Source organism: Tubulanus polymorphus, chromosome 6 (assembly GCF_964204645.1).
Source record: "Tubulanus polymorphus chromosome 6, tnTubPoly1.2, whole genome shotgun sequence".
NCBI lineage: Eukaryota > Metazoa > Nemertea > Palaeonemertea > Tubulaniformes > Tubulanidae > Tubulanus > Tubulanus polymorphus.
In genome coordinates, this window is record NC_134030.1 from 8,769,222 (window position 1) to 8,785,369 (window position 16,148).

The window sequence follows — 16,148 nt, forward strand, 5'->3', positions numbered from 1 at the left end:
ATGCCTCTTGGTGACCATATAGAATAACTAATGTCCTTAAAACTTGCCACAATCATAGACAATGTCATGAGCTACAACTTTGCAATTGATTGTGGTTACAAAATATGCATTGATACGAATATAATATGGAAAGATATTGTATTATTCAATGCACACTGGGCCATATACAAAACCAATGACCTTGAAACTCACCACAATCATAGATCATGTTATGAGCTACAACTTTCTTATTGATTGTGGTAACAAAATACGCCTAGGTATCAATATAATGTGGAAAATTTTTTTCCCACCTAGGAATGAGTACTGATGACACCAAGATGGCCGCCAATTGCGTCATAATTGGCTGATCAAAAATACCTGTCTCAGGTATAAAACATCCCTTTCTTAAGAATACCCATCACAAATTGCAATGAGAAATGGCAAACAAGTAGGAAGCTACAGGACTCGGAATTCAGGCCAAAATTGACATTTTTTGGCATTAAAAAAGGTCATAGGATGGCCATCTTGAGTTCGATCGACCCAATTTTTGTTATGCTGATGGGCCCTGGGGGGATGCACATACATCCGAAAGATCAAAAAGTTCCCTCAAAAAGTTAAAAAATGTGTAAAAAGTGTTGATTTTGGCGAACATCAATGGCTGCCAGTCGGCCATCTTGATTCTGACAGGGCCAGTTTTGGGGCTGAAGATGTGTCTAGGGTAGATACATGTGTAACCTAAATATCAAGACATTACATTGAAGCGTCTTCAAAACTTCCCAAAATAACTGGATTCCGTCTACGGACGGACGTACGCTATGACGGACAATGGACGAAAAGTGAACGCAATAGCCCACTGGGACTAAAGTCCCAAGTGGGCTAAAAAGGTTCAAACAATGTCTAAAAGTGCTGATTTCAAAATGTATCAGAATAACTGGATTCTGTCAAGCTCGGGACAATGACACAAAGCGGATGCGATAACCCGCTTAAGTCCATTTCATGTGGCTAAAAAGGTATGAAATAACTAAACTGATTTACCATCGGTTGTGGAAAGTCGACTCATATCTGTCATAAGACTCTCTCTATGTGATTCAACTGCAGATTGATTGGCATCTTTCACACCAATTTGTATCGAACTCGGTGGTCCATCTTCCTGTAAAAATCAAAAATATGAACATGCATAAGCAATTGAGTAGTGGTTGAAATTGAGACCAAAATTGACATTTTTTGGGTACGATAAAAGGTCACAGGACGGCCATCTTGCATCCGATTGACCCAAAATTACTCTCATGCCGATGCACCCTTCGGGTATACAATCTGATAGATCAAGGTAATTGATCAGAATCTTCAAAATTCCCTTGAAAACTTCAAAAATGAGTAAGAAAGTGCTGATTTCAGCGAACAAAAAAGGCCACCAGTCAACCATGTTGATTCTGACCAAGCTCAGTTTTTGGGCAGAAGATGTATCTAGGGTAGATGCATGTATATAAATACATTAAATCAATTAAATTAATATATTTCTATGAATGATATAGGGCCCATTACATTTTATAGATTGAACCAATCTATTGGGTCCATGAAACAGCTGGTTTCCTGTGTAATAACTAATACATTCCACATGATAGATTGTACCGACCTATTGGGTCATTTGTCTTATAGTACATAATAATCCATATGATAGATTTTACCATCAGACCAATCTAACTCTGGGTTTCCTGTGTTATAACAATACATTCTATCATAGATTTCCCTCAATTCGGGGATTCCTATGTGATGAATAATATACATTAATAGGCCTATACATTAATGTTTTGAACACATACGCCTAATTGGTTTTAATACGACCAGTGAAACTGTGCAGTTTTAATAAACCATTGTTTTTATATCCATTTTACGCTGTATTGAAAGATTGCCAAAAAGTTTTCATTTTCGCATGTTGAAATGAGAAACTAGGGGTCCAGGGACACCATGCCCACTTGGGAAATGGTTTCAAATGCTCAACAATCTAACAATTTCAATATTCAACGCCCCCTGGTGACCATTTACAAAAACCAACGACCTTGAAACTCACCAAAATCATAGAACATGTCAGCAGCTACGATTTTGTAATTGATTGTGATAACAAAATATGCCTCGTTACCAATTTAGTATGGAAATACTAAGTCATTCTACTATTCAACGCCCCCTGGTGACCATATTCAAAACCCAATGACCTCGAAACTCACCACAATCATAGAACATGTCATGAACTACAACTTTGCAATTGATCATGGTAACAAAATATGCCTAGGAGCGAACTCTTTTATCAGATCGGAGAATCCGTTTGCCGCCAATCGTACTCTTTTATTGGTCACGTGACTTTTTGGAGTCTCCGAAACCTCCTTTCTGTCGAGGTGGTGTGATTCGGATTTTGTGTGGAGCCAACCGGAGATTTCGGACGGAGACTTCGGAGGTCATAAAAGAGTACGCCCTTGGTACCAATATAATAAGGAAATACTAAGTTATTCTACTATTCAACGCCCCCTGGTGACCATATAGAAAAACTAATGTCCTTAAAACTCACAACAATCATAGATGATGTCATGAGCTACAACTTTCCAATTGATTGTGGTTACAAAATATGCATAGGTACGAATATAATAAAGAAATGCTAAGATATTGTATTATTCAACGCCCCCTGGTGGCCATATACGAAATCCAATTACCTTGAAACTCACCACAATCATAGAACACGTTATGAGCTACAACTTTCTAATTGATTGTGGTAGCAAAATACGCTTAGGTATCAATATAATGTGGAAAAACTTTTTCCCACTTACGAATGAGTACTGGTGACACCAAGATGGCCGCCAATTGTGTCATAATTGGCTGATGAAAAATACCTGTCTGAGGTATAAAACATCCCTTTCCAAAGAATACCCATCACAAATTGCATTGAGAAATGGTAAACCAGTAGGAAGCTACAGGACTCAGAATTCGGGCAAAAATTAACATTTTTGGGCACTAAAAAGGTCATAGGACGGCCATCTTGAGTCCGACCGACCCAATTTTTGTTTCGTTGATGGGCCCTGGGGGGATTCATATATATCCGAAAGATCAAGGTAATTGATCGAAGCGTCTTCAAAATTTCCCTCAAAAAGTTCAAAAATGTGTAAAAAGTGCTGATTTTGGCGAACAACAATGGCTGCCAGTCAGCCATCTTGATTCTGACAGGGTCAGTTTTTGGGCTGAAGATGTGTCTAGGGTAGATACACGTGTAACCTAAATATCAAGACGTTACCTTGAAGCGTCTTCAAAACTTACTGGATTCCATCTACGGACGGACGGACGAAAAGTGAACGCAATAGCCCGCTGGGACTCCCAAGTAGGCTAAAAATAAGCCATTTTTGAAATTCTAACAATATGCGTCCTGAGTTTCCATGCCTACGAACCATTGATTTTTGATGATTTGATTATAATTTCAAATGGTAGGCACGGAAACATATTGTTAAAATTGATTTACAGTCAACCCACAATATACCAGTTTCACTGGTAGTACGATGATCAAATTCAGGTAGGCCTACAGTATGTGTTCAAAAGTTTTAGAGAAATATCCCAAATAATCGACTTTCGGTCTAAAGTCCCTAGTGGGCTAAAAAGGTATGAAATAACTAAACTGATTTACCATCGGTCTCGGAAAGTTGACTCGTATCTACCATAAGACTCTCTCTATGTGATTCAACTGCGGATTGATTGGAATCTTCCACACCAATTGTATCGAACTCGGTGGTCCATTTTCCTGCGAAAATTAAAAATATGAACATGCATAAGCAATTGAGTAGTGGTTGAAATTGAGACAAAAATTGATATTTTTTGGGTACGAAAAAAGGTCACAGGATGGCCATCTTGCATCCGATTGACCCAAAATGTCTCTCATGCTGATGGAACCTTCGAGTACACGATCTGATAGATCAAGGTAATTCGATCAGTGTCTTCAAAATTCCCTTGAAAACTTCAAAAATGAGTAGGAAAGTGCTGATTTCAGCGAACAAAAATGGCCACCAGTCAACCATGTTGATTCTGACCAAGCTCAGTTTTTGGGTACAAGATGTATCTAGGGTAGATACATGTATATAAATACATTAAATCAATTACATTAATATATTTCTATAAATGATAATGGGCCTATTACATTTTATAGATTGTACCTATCTATTGGGTCGATCAAACAGCTGGTTTCCTGTGTAATAACTAATACATTGCACATGATAGATTGTACCGACCTATTGGGTCCTTTGTCTTATAGTACATAATAATCCATATGATAGATTTTACCAGACCAATCTAACTGTGGGTTTGCTGTGTAATAACAATACATTCTATCATAGATTTCCCTCAATTCGGGGATTCCTAGGTGATGAATTATATACATTCAGTATGATAGACTTTAACAAACATTGGGCCTAATGGGTCCTTTTAGGTGATTAGTTAGTACTTGGTGGAAATGTCAATGTCAATCTGTCATGTTGACTCATCTGTCATGTCTCTCCATGTGGTTAACCTGTGGATTGATTGGAATCTTCTGCACGACTCGTACCGAACGCGGTGGTCCATCTTCCTATGAAAATAAAAAATATGAACATGCATAAGCAATTGAGTAGTAGGCCTAGTTGAAATTGAGGCCAAAATTGACATTTTTTTGGTACAAAATAGGAAACAGAACGGCCATCTTGCATCTGAAAACATTCGGTTGGTTTTCACGAGCTCGGTGATCTAGTGGGATGACGCTGCGCTAGTAATTTACTTGCCCGGGTTTGAGTCTCGCTCTAGCCGCTCTATTTTCTCTACACTTTCCTTGAATTTTCTAAGTTGCGCACCTCCGTGCGCATGTGCGGCGTAAATCAGCCAATCAGCGACAATGTACGTTAAATAGCGGAACTAAATGTCGCAGCCGAAACACTCCAATCCCTCTTAGGGGACCGGCGGCTGCTGTTCAGGGTCGTTCTGCTTTTGCCCGGAACTTGTTGCCAAGACGTCCCCTTCTACTTCCACTCTCTGTAACAGTAAAACGGTCAATGTCGGTCGATGTCGGTCCTCGCGTTGAGAACGGACAACAGTGCTTAATTCAGTGAACTCCCTACACAAACGTTATCGGTCGTTGTCGGCCCTCGTGTTGAGGACACTAGACTCGTCTTTCCCACGCGAACAATGTCGAGAGACGTCGGTTCCCGCGTTGAGAACCGAACGGCGGCATTCTCTTAAGCGAACGTGAACGGTAGACACGTCTCTATCGCACAAACGATGTCAAGCGATGTCGGTTCTCTCGTTGAGGATCGAACAGCGGCGCCTCCTTAGCGAGCTTCTCGCACGATCGATCTCGGTCCTCCCGTTGAGGAACGAACAGCGGCGTCTCCCTAGCAAGCCTTTTGCACGATCATAGTCGATCCTCTCGTAGAGGATCGAACAGCGGCGACTCCTTAGCAAGCTTCTCCTACGATCAATTTGGAGACATCGGTCAACATCGGTCCTCTCGTTGAGGGTCGAACAGCAGCGCGCCATTAGCGAGCATCTCGCACGATCCATGTCGGTCCTCCCGTTGAGGATCGAACGGCGGCGTCTCCTTAACGAGATTCTCGCACGATCGATGTCGGTCCTCCCGTTGAGGATCGAACAGCGGCGACTCCTTAGCGAGCTTCTCGCACGATCAATTTGGAGCAACGTCGGTCCTCCTGTTGAGGAACGAACAGCAGCGCGCCCTAAGCGAGCTTCTCGCACGACCGATGTCGAGCGATGTCGGTCCTCTCGTTGAGGAACGAACAGCGGCGTCTCCTTAACAAGCTTCTCGTACGATCGATCTCGGTCCTCCCGTTGAGGATCGAACAGCGGCGTCTCCTTAACAAGCTTCTCGTACGATCGATCTCGGTCCTCCCGTTGAGGAACGAACAGCGGCGTCTCCCTAGCAAGCCTTTTGCACGATCAAAGTCGAGCGAAGTCAGTCCTCTCATTGAGGATCGAACAGCGGCGACTCCTTAGCGAGCTTCTCGCACGATCAATTTAGAGCAACATCGGTCCTCTCATTGAGGGTCGAACAGCAGCGCGCCATTGGCGAGCATCTCGCACGATCGCTGTCGGTCCTCCCGTTGAGGATCGAACAGCTGCGTCTCCTTAACGAGCTTCTCGCACGATCGATGTCGGTCCTCCCGTTGAGGATCGAACAGCGGTGTCTCTTTAGCGAGCCTTTCGCACGATCGATGTCGGTCCTCCCGTTGAGGATCGAACAGCGGCGTCTCCTTAGCGAGCTTCTCGCACGATCAATTTGGAGCAACGTCGATCCTCCCGTTGAGGAACGAACAGCAGCGCGCCCTTAGCGAGCTTCGCGCACGACCGATGTCGAGCGATGTCGGTCCTCTCGTTGAGGGTCGAACAGCAACGCCCCTTAGCGAGCTTCTCGCACGATCGATGTCGATCCTCTCGTTGAGGGTCGAACAGCAGCGCCCCCTTAGCGAGCTTCTCGCACGATTGATGTCGAGCGATGTCGGTCCTCTCGTTGAGGAACGAACAGTAGCGCGCCCTTAGCGAGCTTCTCGCACGACCGATGTCGGTCCTCTCGTTGAGGGTCGAACAGCAGCGCGCCCTTAGCGAGCTTCTCGCACGACCGATGCGAGTGATGTCGATCCTCTCGTTGAGGGTCGAACAGCAGCGCCCCTTAGCGAGCCTCTCGCACGATCGATGTCGATCCTCTCGTTGAGGGTCGAACAGCAGCGCCCCTTAGCGAGCTTCTCGCACGATCGATGTCGATCCTCTCGTTGAGGGACAAACAGCAGCGCCCCCTTAGCGAGCTTCTCGCACGATCGATGTCGAGGGATGTCGGTCCTCTCGTTGAGGAACGAACAGTAGCGACTATTTCAGCGGACGTGTACGGTGGACACGCCAGCACACTCCGCCTTGGAAGACTCCAACTCCTGCTCCTGAGAACTAGAGATTAAAATAAAAAGCATAGACTGATAGAATATGCCAGTAGTTTTATTACGACTGTCTCCCCGAACAACCAGTTTTCGACTGGCTAAACAACTCTGGAAGACGACTCCCCTCTGCCTGCGGACTACCATCCGGACCCAAGATGGCAGCACCATCCAATACCCGACTGTACAAGTTAAACTACCTACCACATAAACACTCAGCCGTATACGACACGTTACTAGATCTTGGTCTTATATTTCCCAATAAAATCAACTTAAGGTCTTAAGTTCCAAGTTAGTCTGAATACCAGTCGTTGTTACCGAATACCGGTTCCCTACAACCAACGACTAGGTACTAGACCAGTTCCAAGTGGGCTAAAAAGATATGGAATAACTAAACTGATTTACCATCGGTTGCGGCAAGCTGACTCATAGGCCTATCTGTCATAAGACTCTCCATGTGGTTCAACTGCGGATTGATTGGAATCTTCCACACGACTTGTAGGCTTATCGAATTACTTTATAGGCCTAAAGCAATTGAGTAGTAGCTAAAATATATACATGATCAGGGATGAAAACGGCCCATACTGAAAAAGTTGGAAAATAGGCCTAATGGAAAAAAAATTTTTTGGGAAACAAAAATCAGTAACTTTTAGCCAAAAATCTTACTTTCTTTTGGTCAAAATGTCAATAGTTTGGGCTTGAATTACAGCCGCTCTTTGAATGAGATGCCATATTGGTTTCTCCGACTCCACAGTTGTGCTAACTACTGCCAAAAGCCGGCTTAGGGAGCACTCCTAACTACGGAGCACTCCGATGTGAATCCTTAGTTATGCCATCCAATATAAGCCTAAAAGTTCCACCATAGACCTAGGCCTATCTCTTCACAATCACACCCCCAAGATAAATTGGCTGTGACTGTGTTGGACTACCGGTGCCGACCTGATTACACCTGCGGTAGGCCTAAAAGCCTGAATTAAAATATCATGCCAAACGAACGAAATCAAGAGTAAAAGTCGCCCCAAATATGTCCGGTTTGTTTAGGCCTACTACGGTCCATGGGTGTATTGTTTGGCAACTGTTCAGTGACATAGAATTGGCCTACTGAATTGAATTATTCAAAGAACATTCAATGAATCTATTGTTAACGTTAGGCTAGTTAACGATAGCCTAACCTGTCAGTGGTTTAGTTTCACGATCGGATATTTTCACAAACCACACGTTGATATAAGCCCATCCGATTATAAAAAGCTTACCACCGACGATTAGGTAACTAACTCAGTTGATACGAGCAAAAAGATTTCATTTATCAATAGTACTTACCCAACAAGCCGTGCATAAACGCTAAACATAATTCCGAATCGAAACGACGATAATGGCCGCCACGTTGATGTGATCCTTGAATCTGATTGGTCGAGTCATACGAATCAATCTGATTGGTCGATAGATATATATCAAATCTGATTGGTCGAATCATACATAACGTTTCCGGAGTTCACCACCAGAGGGGTGTTGTGTCGCTACTCAACGACCCAATATGCGTTTCTGCCACATACGATATAATAATGTATGGGTGCTAACCACATCAGCTAAATAATTGGGGCCAAAATTATTGGGTCCTAGTCCCAATAGATAGAAAATGACCCAATACGACAGAGAGGCCCCAATACTCCGAGTCTCAGAATCACGCATGTCCCGATAAGTTGGCGTTTATAAAACTATATATATATATATATATATATATATATATATATATATATATATATATATATATATATATATATATATATATATATCTAACTGCAGTTATAAAGAAAATCATTTATGAATAAAGGAAAGTTAGTGCAGAAACACTTTTGTATTTTCTTGAAAAGGAAGTAAAAATTCTTTACGTTACAAAGTCATCGCAACAACCAGTTGTATTGAACACCAGACGTCGTTTTATATAAATGGAAACTAGTTCTCTTTTCTCGATCCAAATAAACTCGGCGTGTATAGACCAAGCGGCGTACAGAATGTCAAAATGTATTTTGCGAACTAGCGTTATAAATTCGTAGCATCTGAATAATATCATTCATAAATAAACTATACATGTGTTTTCGTTTCGATCATTGCGTTGCACTGAATAGAGAAATAGATGCTGTTTTATGCACCGGAAAATGCAGAAGAAACTTCCAACAGCAATTATAGATTCTATGACCTGATCCATAGCAAGAATCGATTGATGCACCTCGTATATAGTCCCCAGCTCAAGATAGAATTCATTCAGTATATCTCATATGCACTTTTAAAATAACCCAAAAAAGACGATTCTTCGAAATAACAAAAGAACGAAAGTATATATGAAACGATTGAACAAGTTTCAAGCATTTTTAATAGTTGCCCTAGATCACGAATTCTTGTCGACGCAAAACATAGCGATAAAAAGCACCTACTCGCGCGACACTTAAGAGGACGCCCTCCATAATATCGGAAATTCAGACGCATATTAATTTGACGCTATCAATATGAGTAGTTACGAACAAGTAAGTGTAGGCGAAACCCTATTGCTACTTCACTCCGTGTCGGCCTAGACGCGTAATGCATTGTATTTTCTAATTTGTGTCTGGAAACCAGGGACGGATTCAAGAATTTTCATTATTCAATTTGAAAAAATAGAGTAATTTTCTAAGAATCTAAAGTAATTCTAGAACAAAAAAAGTGGAAATAATTTTCCATTGTATGCGTTACTTTCTTAAACCAGGTTGTGGAAATGTGGCTTATTAGGCCCCCTTGGATCCACTCCCTGGAGTCACATGTTACTAATCCAGCATTGCTGCAAAATTGTGCATGATAAGTTATAAGGGCCTAATGATTGGAACATGATTACGTAAGTCCTTATTTCCGCCTAGAAAGCCAATTCTTTCTCAAGCGTTTAAAATGTATCTAATTTAACACATTATTGATATGTAGTGCGCCGGGTATTATAAAAAAAAAGAAAATCAACAGCGCTGCGTTGTTATGTGAAAATTATCAAGTACAAAACAGACGATCAACTAAAAGCTGCTACCCTTCTTAACTCAAAGTTTTTCAGAGAATGTGATAAAGACGGCAATGGTGAAGTATGCAGAAAAGAATTTGAAGATAGAATGAAACGTGGAAACGTGTCTCAGCAAAAAATTGATGTACGTAATGATAAATAATCAACTTACGTAATTGTATGGGTTACAACTGAACACAACGACCGTAGGACCGATTCCTCGGCACAAAAATAAATCGGTGGCATAAGCGACAGTATCATTGACTTTTTAACTGTTCTCAATGAATTGTGACTGTATAACTGTATGTGCATCTTCTTTATCTAATCAAAAATATGATTTGAGACTATTCGTTCGCGTGGTAGATTATACAGCAAAATCTTTTTGTTCAGGACCAACAAACTTTAGTTTGACTATATGCGTGCCATGTTCCACATTCAAATGAGAATCTCAGGCCCATGCCGAGTTTTTTTTAAGGGGCAGTTCAGTTTCAAAAGGGCACTTTCACCGTGAAAAATGACAGATCTTAGATATGAGGTGCCCGGGTACCTGAACAAATCATTTGAGAATGGATCCTTTCCATTTTACAAAAATAAAATATTGTCTTGGAAAAATCTTGACTACACTTTTCTGACACTGACTTTTTGAAGAGCACTTTGAAAATCTTAGGGGGTTAATTCGCTACCCCGAACCCCCTCCCCTCGGCACATCTTCACATGTCAAGGGATTCGAACCCACTACGCTAAAGCTGTTCCCCGAACCCCTTGACCTCACGAGTCGTTGGAGTCGTTACTAGCCGACCAGAATCCGGTCGTACCAATCACAGCGCTTGTAACAAACCGTCAGTAGACTTCTGTTGGTTTTCCCGTTAAATTTACCAATCAGCGAACGTTTTACCGAACAAGGAAGTATTTCGCAAATCGATATATGACGTCACGCGCAACAGCGCCAATAATGAAATCACGCTTCGTGAGGCCAGGGGGCTGGTGGAAGCGGGTTCGGGAGTGATACCGGACCCCTGGCAAGCGAGGATGCCCTCGGCACGGACTTGACTCCCATTCTTTTACCACCGCTTTCACTTTCTCATTTCTGATTGGTTTTCTGTTTCATTAATTTTAGGAATTTTTCACTTTCTGCGATTTGGACGGGAATGGAATCATTTCATACGATGAGTTTATGTCAGCCCTAACGAAGTACGTATGAGGATAGCAGACATGGATTTTTCGTCACGCGACAAGGCCTCGCGTAACAAAATCATCATATATCTTACCAATTGATTAAAAAAAGGTTTTGCCAGGAATTTCCTTTGCTCTTCCCAATTCTAGAACTATATCATTTACAAGTTCGAAAGTTAAGCGATACAATTCATTCATGACGTCACGTGCTAGATGGGTACATATTCATTCTTATGAATATACATGCAAGTTCAGTTGCTATCCTTCGTTTGTAATGGTGTATACATCCGTCCCTGATATGTTTTATGAACACTTTTTTGCCAGTGCATATGCTACATTGTTCAATTCGGCCAAAGCTGCAAGACCAAAGGCAAACTAAGGGGGCCATTATATAGATAATTATATAGAAATTATATAGCACAATAGAGAAGAACGGGTAGCGCGCGAGGAGGCAAATTTGGGCGCCAACCAATTCCTTGGGTGAAGTTCCACCGACCAGTTCGTTGGGCCTTGAGTGGTCGCTGATCTTCGAACGAGCTAGTCCTTGGGGAAGAGAGAAATGGGGAACTTCTTGGTATATCGCTTTCACATGCAGATGTTCATCATCTTGCACGCCGGATACAAATCTTTTTGAACATATTTCTTTATCTGTGTTCTTCACTAATTACTTCAGGAATAACGAGGCCGATAAATGGCGACGCGTTTTTAACGGCTTCGACAAGGACCATTCTGGGTATCTGGAAGCTAGCGAGTTCGAACCGTTCCTCCGCGGAATAGGTCTAACCGAGAAACAGAAGGACCTAGCTCGCCGTTTCGTCAAGCAACACGACGACGACGGAGACGGAAAAATAAGCTTCAACGAATTCCTCAAATTCCTCAATGTAAAATCATGTTAAAATCCCATGTCAATTGTTCTAAGAATCAAACTAAAATCTTACAAAAGCAGTTTAATTGCTCTACTATTCAAACCAGACTCAATAAAAAAAGCCTATAGTTATAGCGAATAGTTTTACGTAGAAAAAAGGAGAATTTCTTCCGAGAAAGTGGCTTCTGTGGTTACCCTCTAGTATATTATGTATTTACGAGAAAATGGAGGAATAAAAAATTGTATCCAAGGCTAAAAAATTATACGCATATATCTGTTTTCTAATAATCATATTTTGTAAACTGCAATAGAATTTGTAATCAGTACATTTCTATAGCTGCCGAGTCTGTTATGGTTAGCTTGGTCATGATTTCTAAGAAAGTAATGTACATGTACTCAAGGTAGATAGGCGGCCGGCCGGGTCAACTTTTAAGCTCAGCAGAAATGAGAAACGAAGTATCAATTTCAGCCAGAAATATTACTTACGACATGTAGGGATAAAATCAATACAGTTCGCTGGGGATTTTCTTCAGATTTCGTAACTATTGATGAAACTCATGTTCATAAAAATGTTGTTAGCGAATACACGACCTGTTGTAACGGTAATATGAAATTAAATATAGAAAATATAAATGAATGTCGTCCGAATCAAAATGTAGAAATTAGTTCTATATATGTATATACACGCGTATTCGCTTAAATGATTTAATTATCTGGAAAACGTTGTCGGCTAGATCAAAGCGTGTAGGAGGATGGCCTCCTGACAGTTAAAACATGTATATCGATTCAAGTGAAAGGTTACATGCCGTGGTCATAGATGGCTGTATGATCTACGAGCAATTATCTAAGTTTGAGTTAGATAATTGCTCGTAGGTATGATGTACATTTATATCTCGGCATCGGCGTCAAGAAAGGAGATTAATTTGTGGCGTTATAAATATCGCCAGAATTGCCTGATGTCATATGCGAATGATCAGAAACGTAAGGTGATCAAATAATAGTTTCCAACCAATCGATTTACGTCTCATATTCTAATTATGACCGTTGTCTTCGAATCGATGTCAATAGCTTAGCACGCCCAGATCCAATATATTTTGATGGCGCAAGAAACGACGGTTGGCCGATTCGGAATAGCTGCTAGCGTAAATCAAAACCAATTTGAAAAAATATTCATTTCGATACTATTTTTATTTATATACAACATGAAATGTTAAACACCGATAAACAATGAAAACGTCATCGCAATCCGAGTCGTTTTTTCTCTTTTTCTTTCTTGCGTACGACCTCTATGTTGCGGTCCCGCCATTGGCTTTTCCTCAACTTTATCGGACGATTTCCGACGTATTTTCCTGAAACGACACGAAAATAATTCCCATTAAAGGTCAGACAATTCATCGATTTTCAAACAATGCAAATGTGTCAAATTTGAATAATCCGAAACCCGAAAACTGGTTGTTAAATCGAAAATTTGGAATCCTGAGAAAATTCAAGGAAATCAATCCTGCGTTTTTTTCACGCCGTAAAAACCGTTCCGCGTTATTAACGGGGTTCTGTGTGAGTCGATGTGCACTACGTCATCGATATTGGCGTTTCAGAATGACAATGACAATTGTGAATTCTGGCGTTTATTTTTTAGCATCAGTATAGTGTCCGTTTTAGTACTCCGGTCTCATTAGACCTTGACCCCTTCTAGCGGAGTGTTAATACTGCAGCTTTGGTTGGTGCCAGTTTCGTAAAGTCGTAAGTTGGTGCTCTGTCCACTCAATGTTTAGCAATAATGTTTGTACTTCTAAACATTTTCATATATTCACATGTATCCAGAGTTTGTCCTAATATGAATACAGCTCGGGTGCTACTCCAATGCCCATCGAGCCTGACGTTAAAACAATTTAATACATTTCATAACTCTTATCTTATTTTTGATAAATTTTGATAATTATTTTTGAAGCATGTGCACCTACGTCATCAATACATGTACATCGGGGCTAGACTGGTTGCCGCTCAATTCAATTCAATAATCGATATATTCAATTCCAAAATAACTTTTGATTGATCCAATATATTATATTATTCAAGGTCGAGAATATTGAGCAATATATGTGTTATTTTGCAAGGCGTCAATAAACTGTCAAGTTATTTTCTTGTGCGGCAAAACAAGTTTCCTATGGAAGGCCCACTATACACTGCTGTAGTGACATCACGTCTACATCATTTATATATAGTTAAATAAGTGACCAACCTAATTACTGATGTTAACGAGCACGTATTAGATATTGATTTTTGATTGACACGTAATTAACCAACGTCACCAAGCACAGAATTTCTGAATCGACCGAGAGAACTTTGCAATAAGATAACCGGGTATCAAGAAGCAGTTGGGTGTGATGACACATGTTTCGGCGCGGACAAATTGGTGACAATTTTCGCAACTGTTGATTACACCTCGTTAGTCGTAACACAGATATTTGTTGTTAATTATTGATTACGAATTGCCCTATAGCCTAAACCCACAATTCAATTTTTCAATTCAATTCAAAATTTATTCAGTAAATAATCATGTAAATGATTGAGGCTGTACAGAATATAAAATTACAACAAATGTTTTAAAAAGGTTAAACATACACAAATAAGGGAGCTGTGCAGTGAAAAAACAAGTGAAATGCAAACACAATAGATCAAACTATTCAGCTCGGACGCAACAACAGGGAGGGGACTGTCCAGGCCAGCTCACACTGCCCAACCCCAGACCAAATGGACCCAAATCAAAATCCAAAAAGTGAGAAACTGGACTGAACAATCCAAACTTAGCAAGCTCTACTTTAGAATTTACACAAAAATAAGAGAAAAATAAGAGAGCCAAGCCCCTCAAGTAAAGCTGAAGCAGATATTAGCTGAACATTTAATAGAAGTATTGTTCCAGTCAAATTATTTGTGCGTCTGCCAGTAAAAACCAAACTCATCAAAATAGTTGTGATGAAATTCTGCGACCCAACATGTTTTGTAACTATCACATTTTTCATAATTTCAACTACCGCATCAATCATTCGGGGTGGCCACTTTGCGCCCGTTTCCAGATCCCATGAGTTATACCTGATTTTTCCGTGCGATTATAGAAAATTCCCTGAGTGGATCAAGGGCAATTTCTAGGTGTAAAATGTTACAACTCATTCATCTTTCAATGAATCACGTGCTGATGAAGAAATACGTGTTCAATAACATCATCCAAATTCCCCGAGTTTTCCAGGTTTTTGGTAAAATTTGTTAAATTCCCTGATTTCTTTTTTTAAAGATTTTTCTGAGTTTTCCCGGTGTCAGCGGCCACCGTGTATTAAATTTTTAACAAGTTCAAGATCTTGTACATACATTTCCCCATATCAATATTTTTTCCAGACAAGACCAAATTCATGTTTGTGGCATTAGCTTGTGTGCAAAATGAATCGAACGTTAGAACTTCGATGATTATGTAATGAACCTGCCCAACATCATCACAACGCGCCAGTTCGCTGTGCTAGCATTTAGCTACAGCGTCTATGTGTCCTACATAGCTAATACCGTGCCATAATTAAAACTATCATCAAATATCCGAAGCTAAATAATAATTTCCATCGCTCTATTTGATTTCTGTAATGATAATCCAATGTTTAGACTTAGTAAAACCCTTCGCGTCTTAAAGCTACACATAATCTGCACGCGAAACTATTCCCCCTACACTCAATAACCAAATTGATCACTACTATAATAAATTAACATAAAAATAGGGCTTGATACATTAGCCGCGATCACACGAGCATTTTTGGCCCGGGTCAAATTTGGCCCGGAACAACTGTTTACATGGGTGCCAAATGGGCCGAGCCTGTTTGGCCGGGTCGTATAGAAAAACCATTGGCGATCAATCCAAATTTAGAAAAAATTGGCAAAAGCCATAGGAAAGGGTACAGTACTCAACGGAAATTGGTCACACTAGTCCCGAGCCAAATTTCAACATCAGACAAATGATTGCGTTTCAATTGCAACTGGCACCGGAAATGATCCACTTCGCTTTGTTTGAGCATTGTTTAGTATCGAGTGAATGGTTTAGGTGTGAGCGTGATTTCTAATCAGGAACGGGCCAAATTAGGAACGGGCCAAATTTGGCCCGAGCCTGATCCATGCCAATTTGGCCCGGGCCAAATCGTGT

General features: G+C 40.8%; 2 protein-coding genes across 2 annotated transcripts in view; one reads left to right on the plus strand and one right to left on the minus strand.

The window, feature by feature from the left end:
- The first annotated feature begins 9,327 nt into the window (after positions 1–9,327).
- Positions 9,328–13,225, plus strand: LOC141906840 (16 kDa calcium-binding protein-like). The gene is made up of 4 exons (XM_074796269.1): positions 9,328–9,439; positions 9,980–10,078; positions 11,051–11,124; positions 11,780–13,225. The coding sequence occupies exons 1-4, from the start codon at positions 9,422–9,424 to the stop codon at positions 12,000–12,002; spliced, it is 414 nt and encodes a 137-aa protein (XP_074652370.1). The 5' UTR covers positions 9,328–9,421; the 3' UTR covers positions 12,003–13,225.
- The window catches only part of LOC141906839 (RNA-binding protein 42-like), a 30,220-nt gene continuing 27,235 nt past the window's right edge, over positions 13,164–16,148 (minus strand). The window contains exon 7 of the mRNA XM_074796268.1: positions 13,164–13,320. Coding sequence (XP_074652369.1) covers positions 13,208–13,320 — 113 coding nt within the window. The 3' untranslated portion in view covers positions 13,164–13,207. The remainder of the gene's footprint in view (positions 13,321–16,148) is intronic.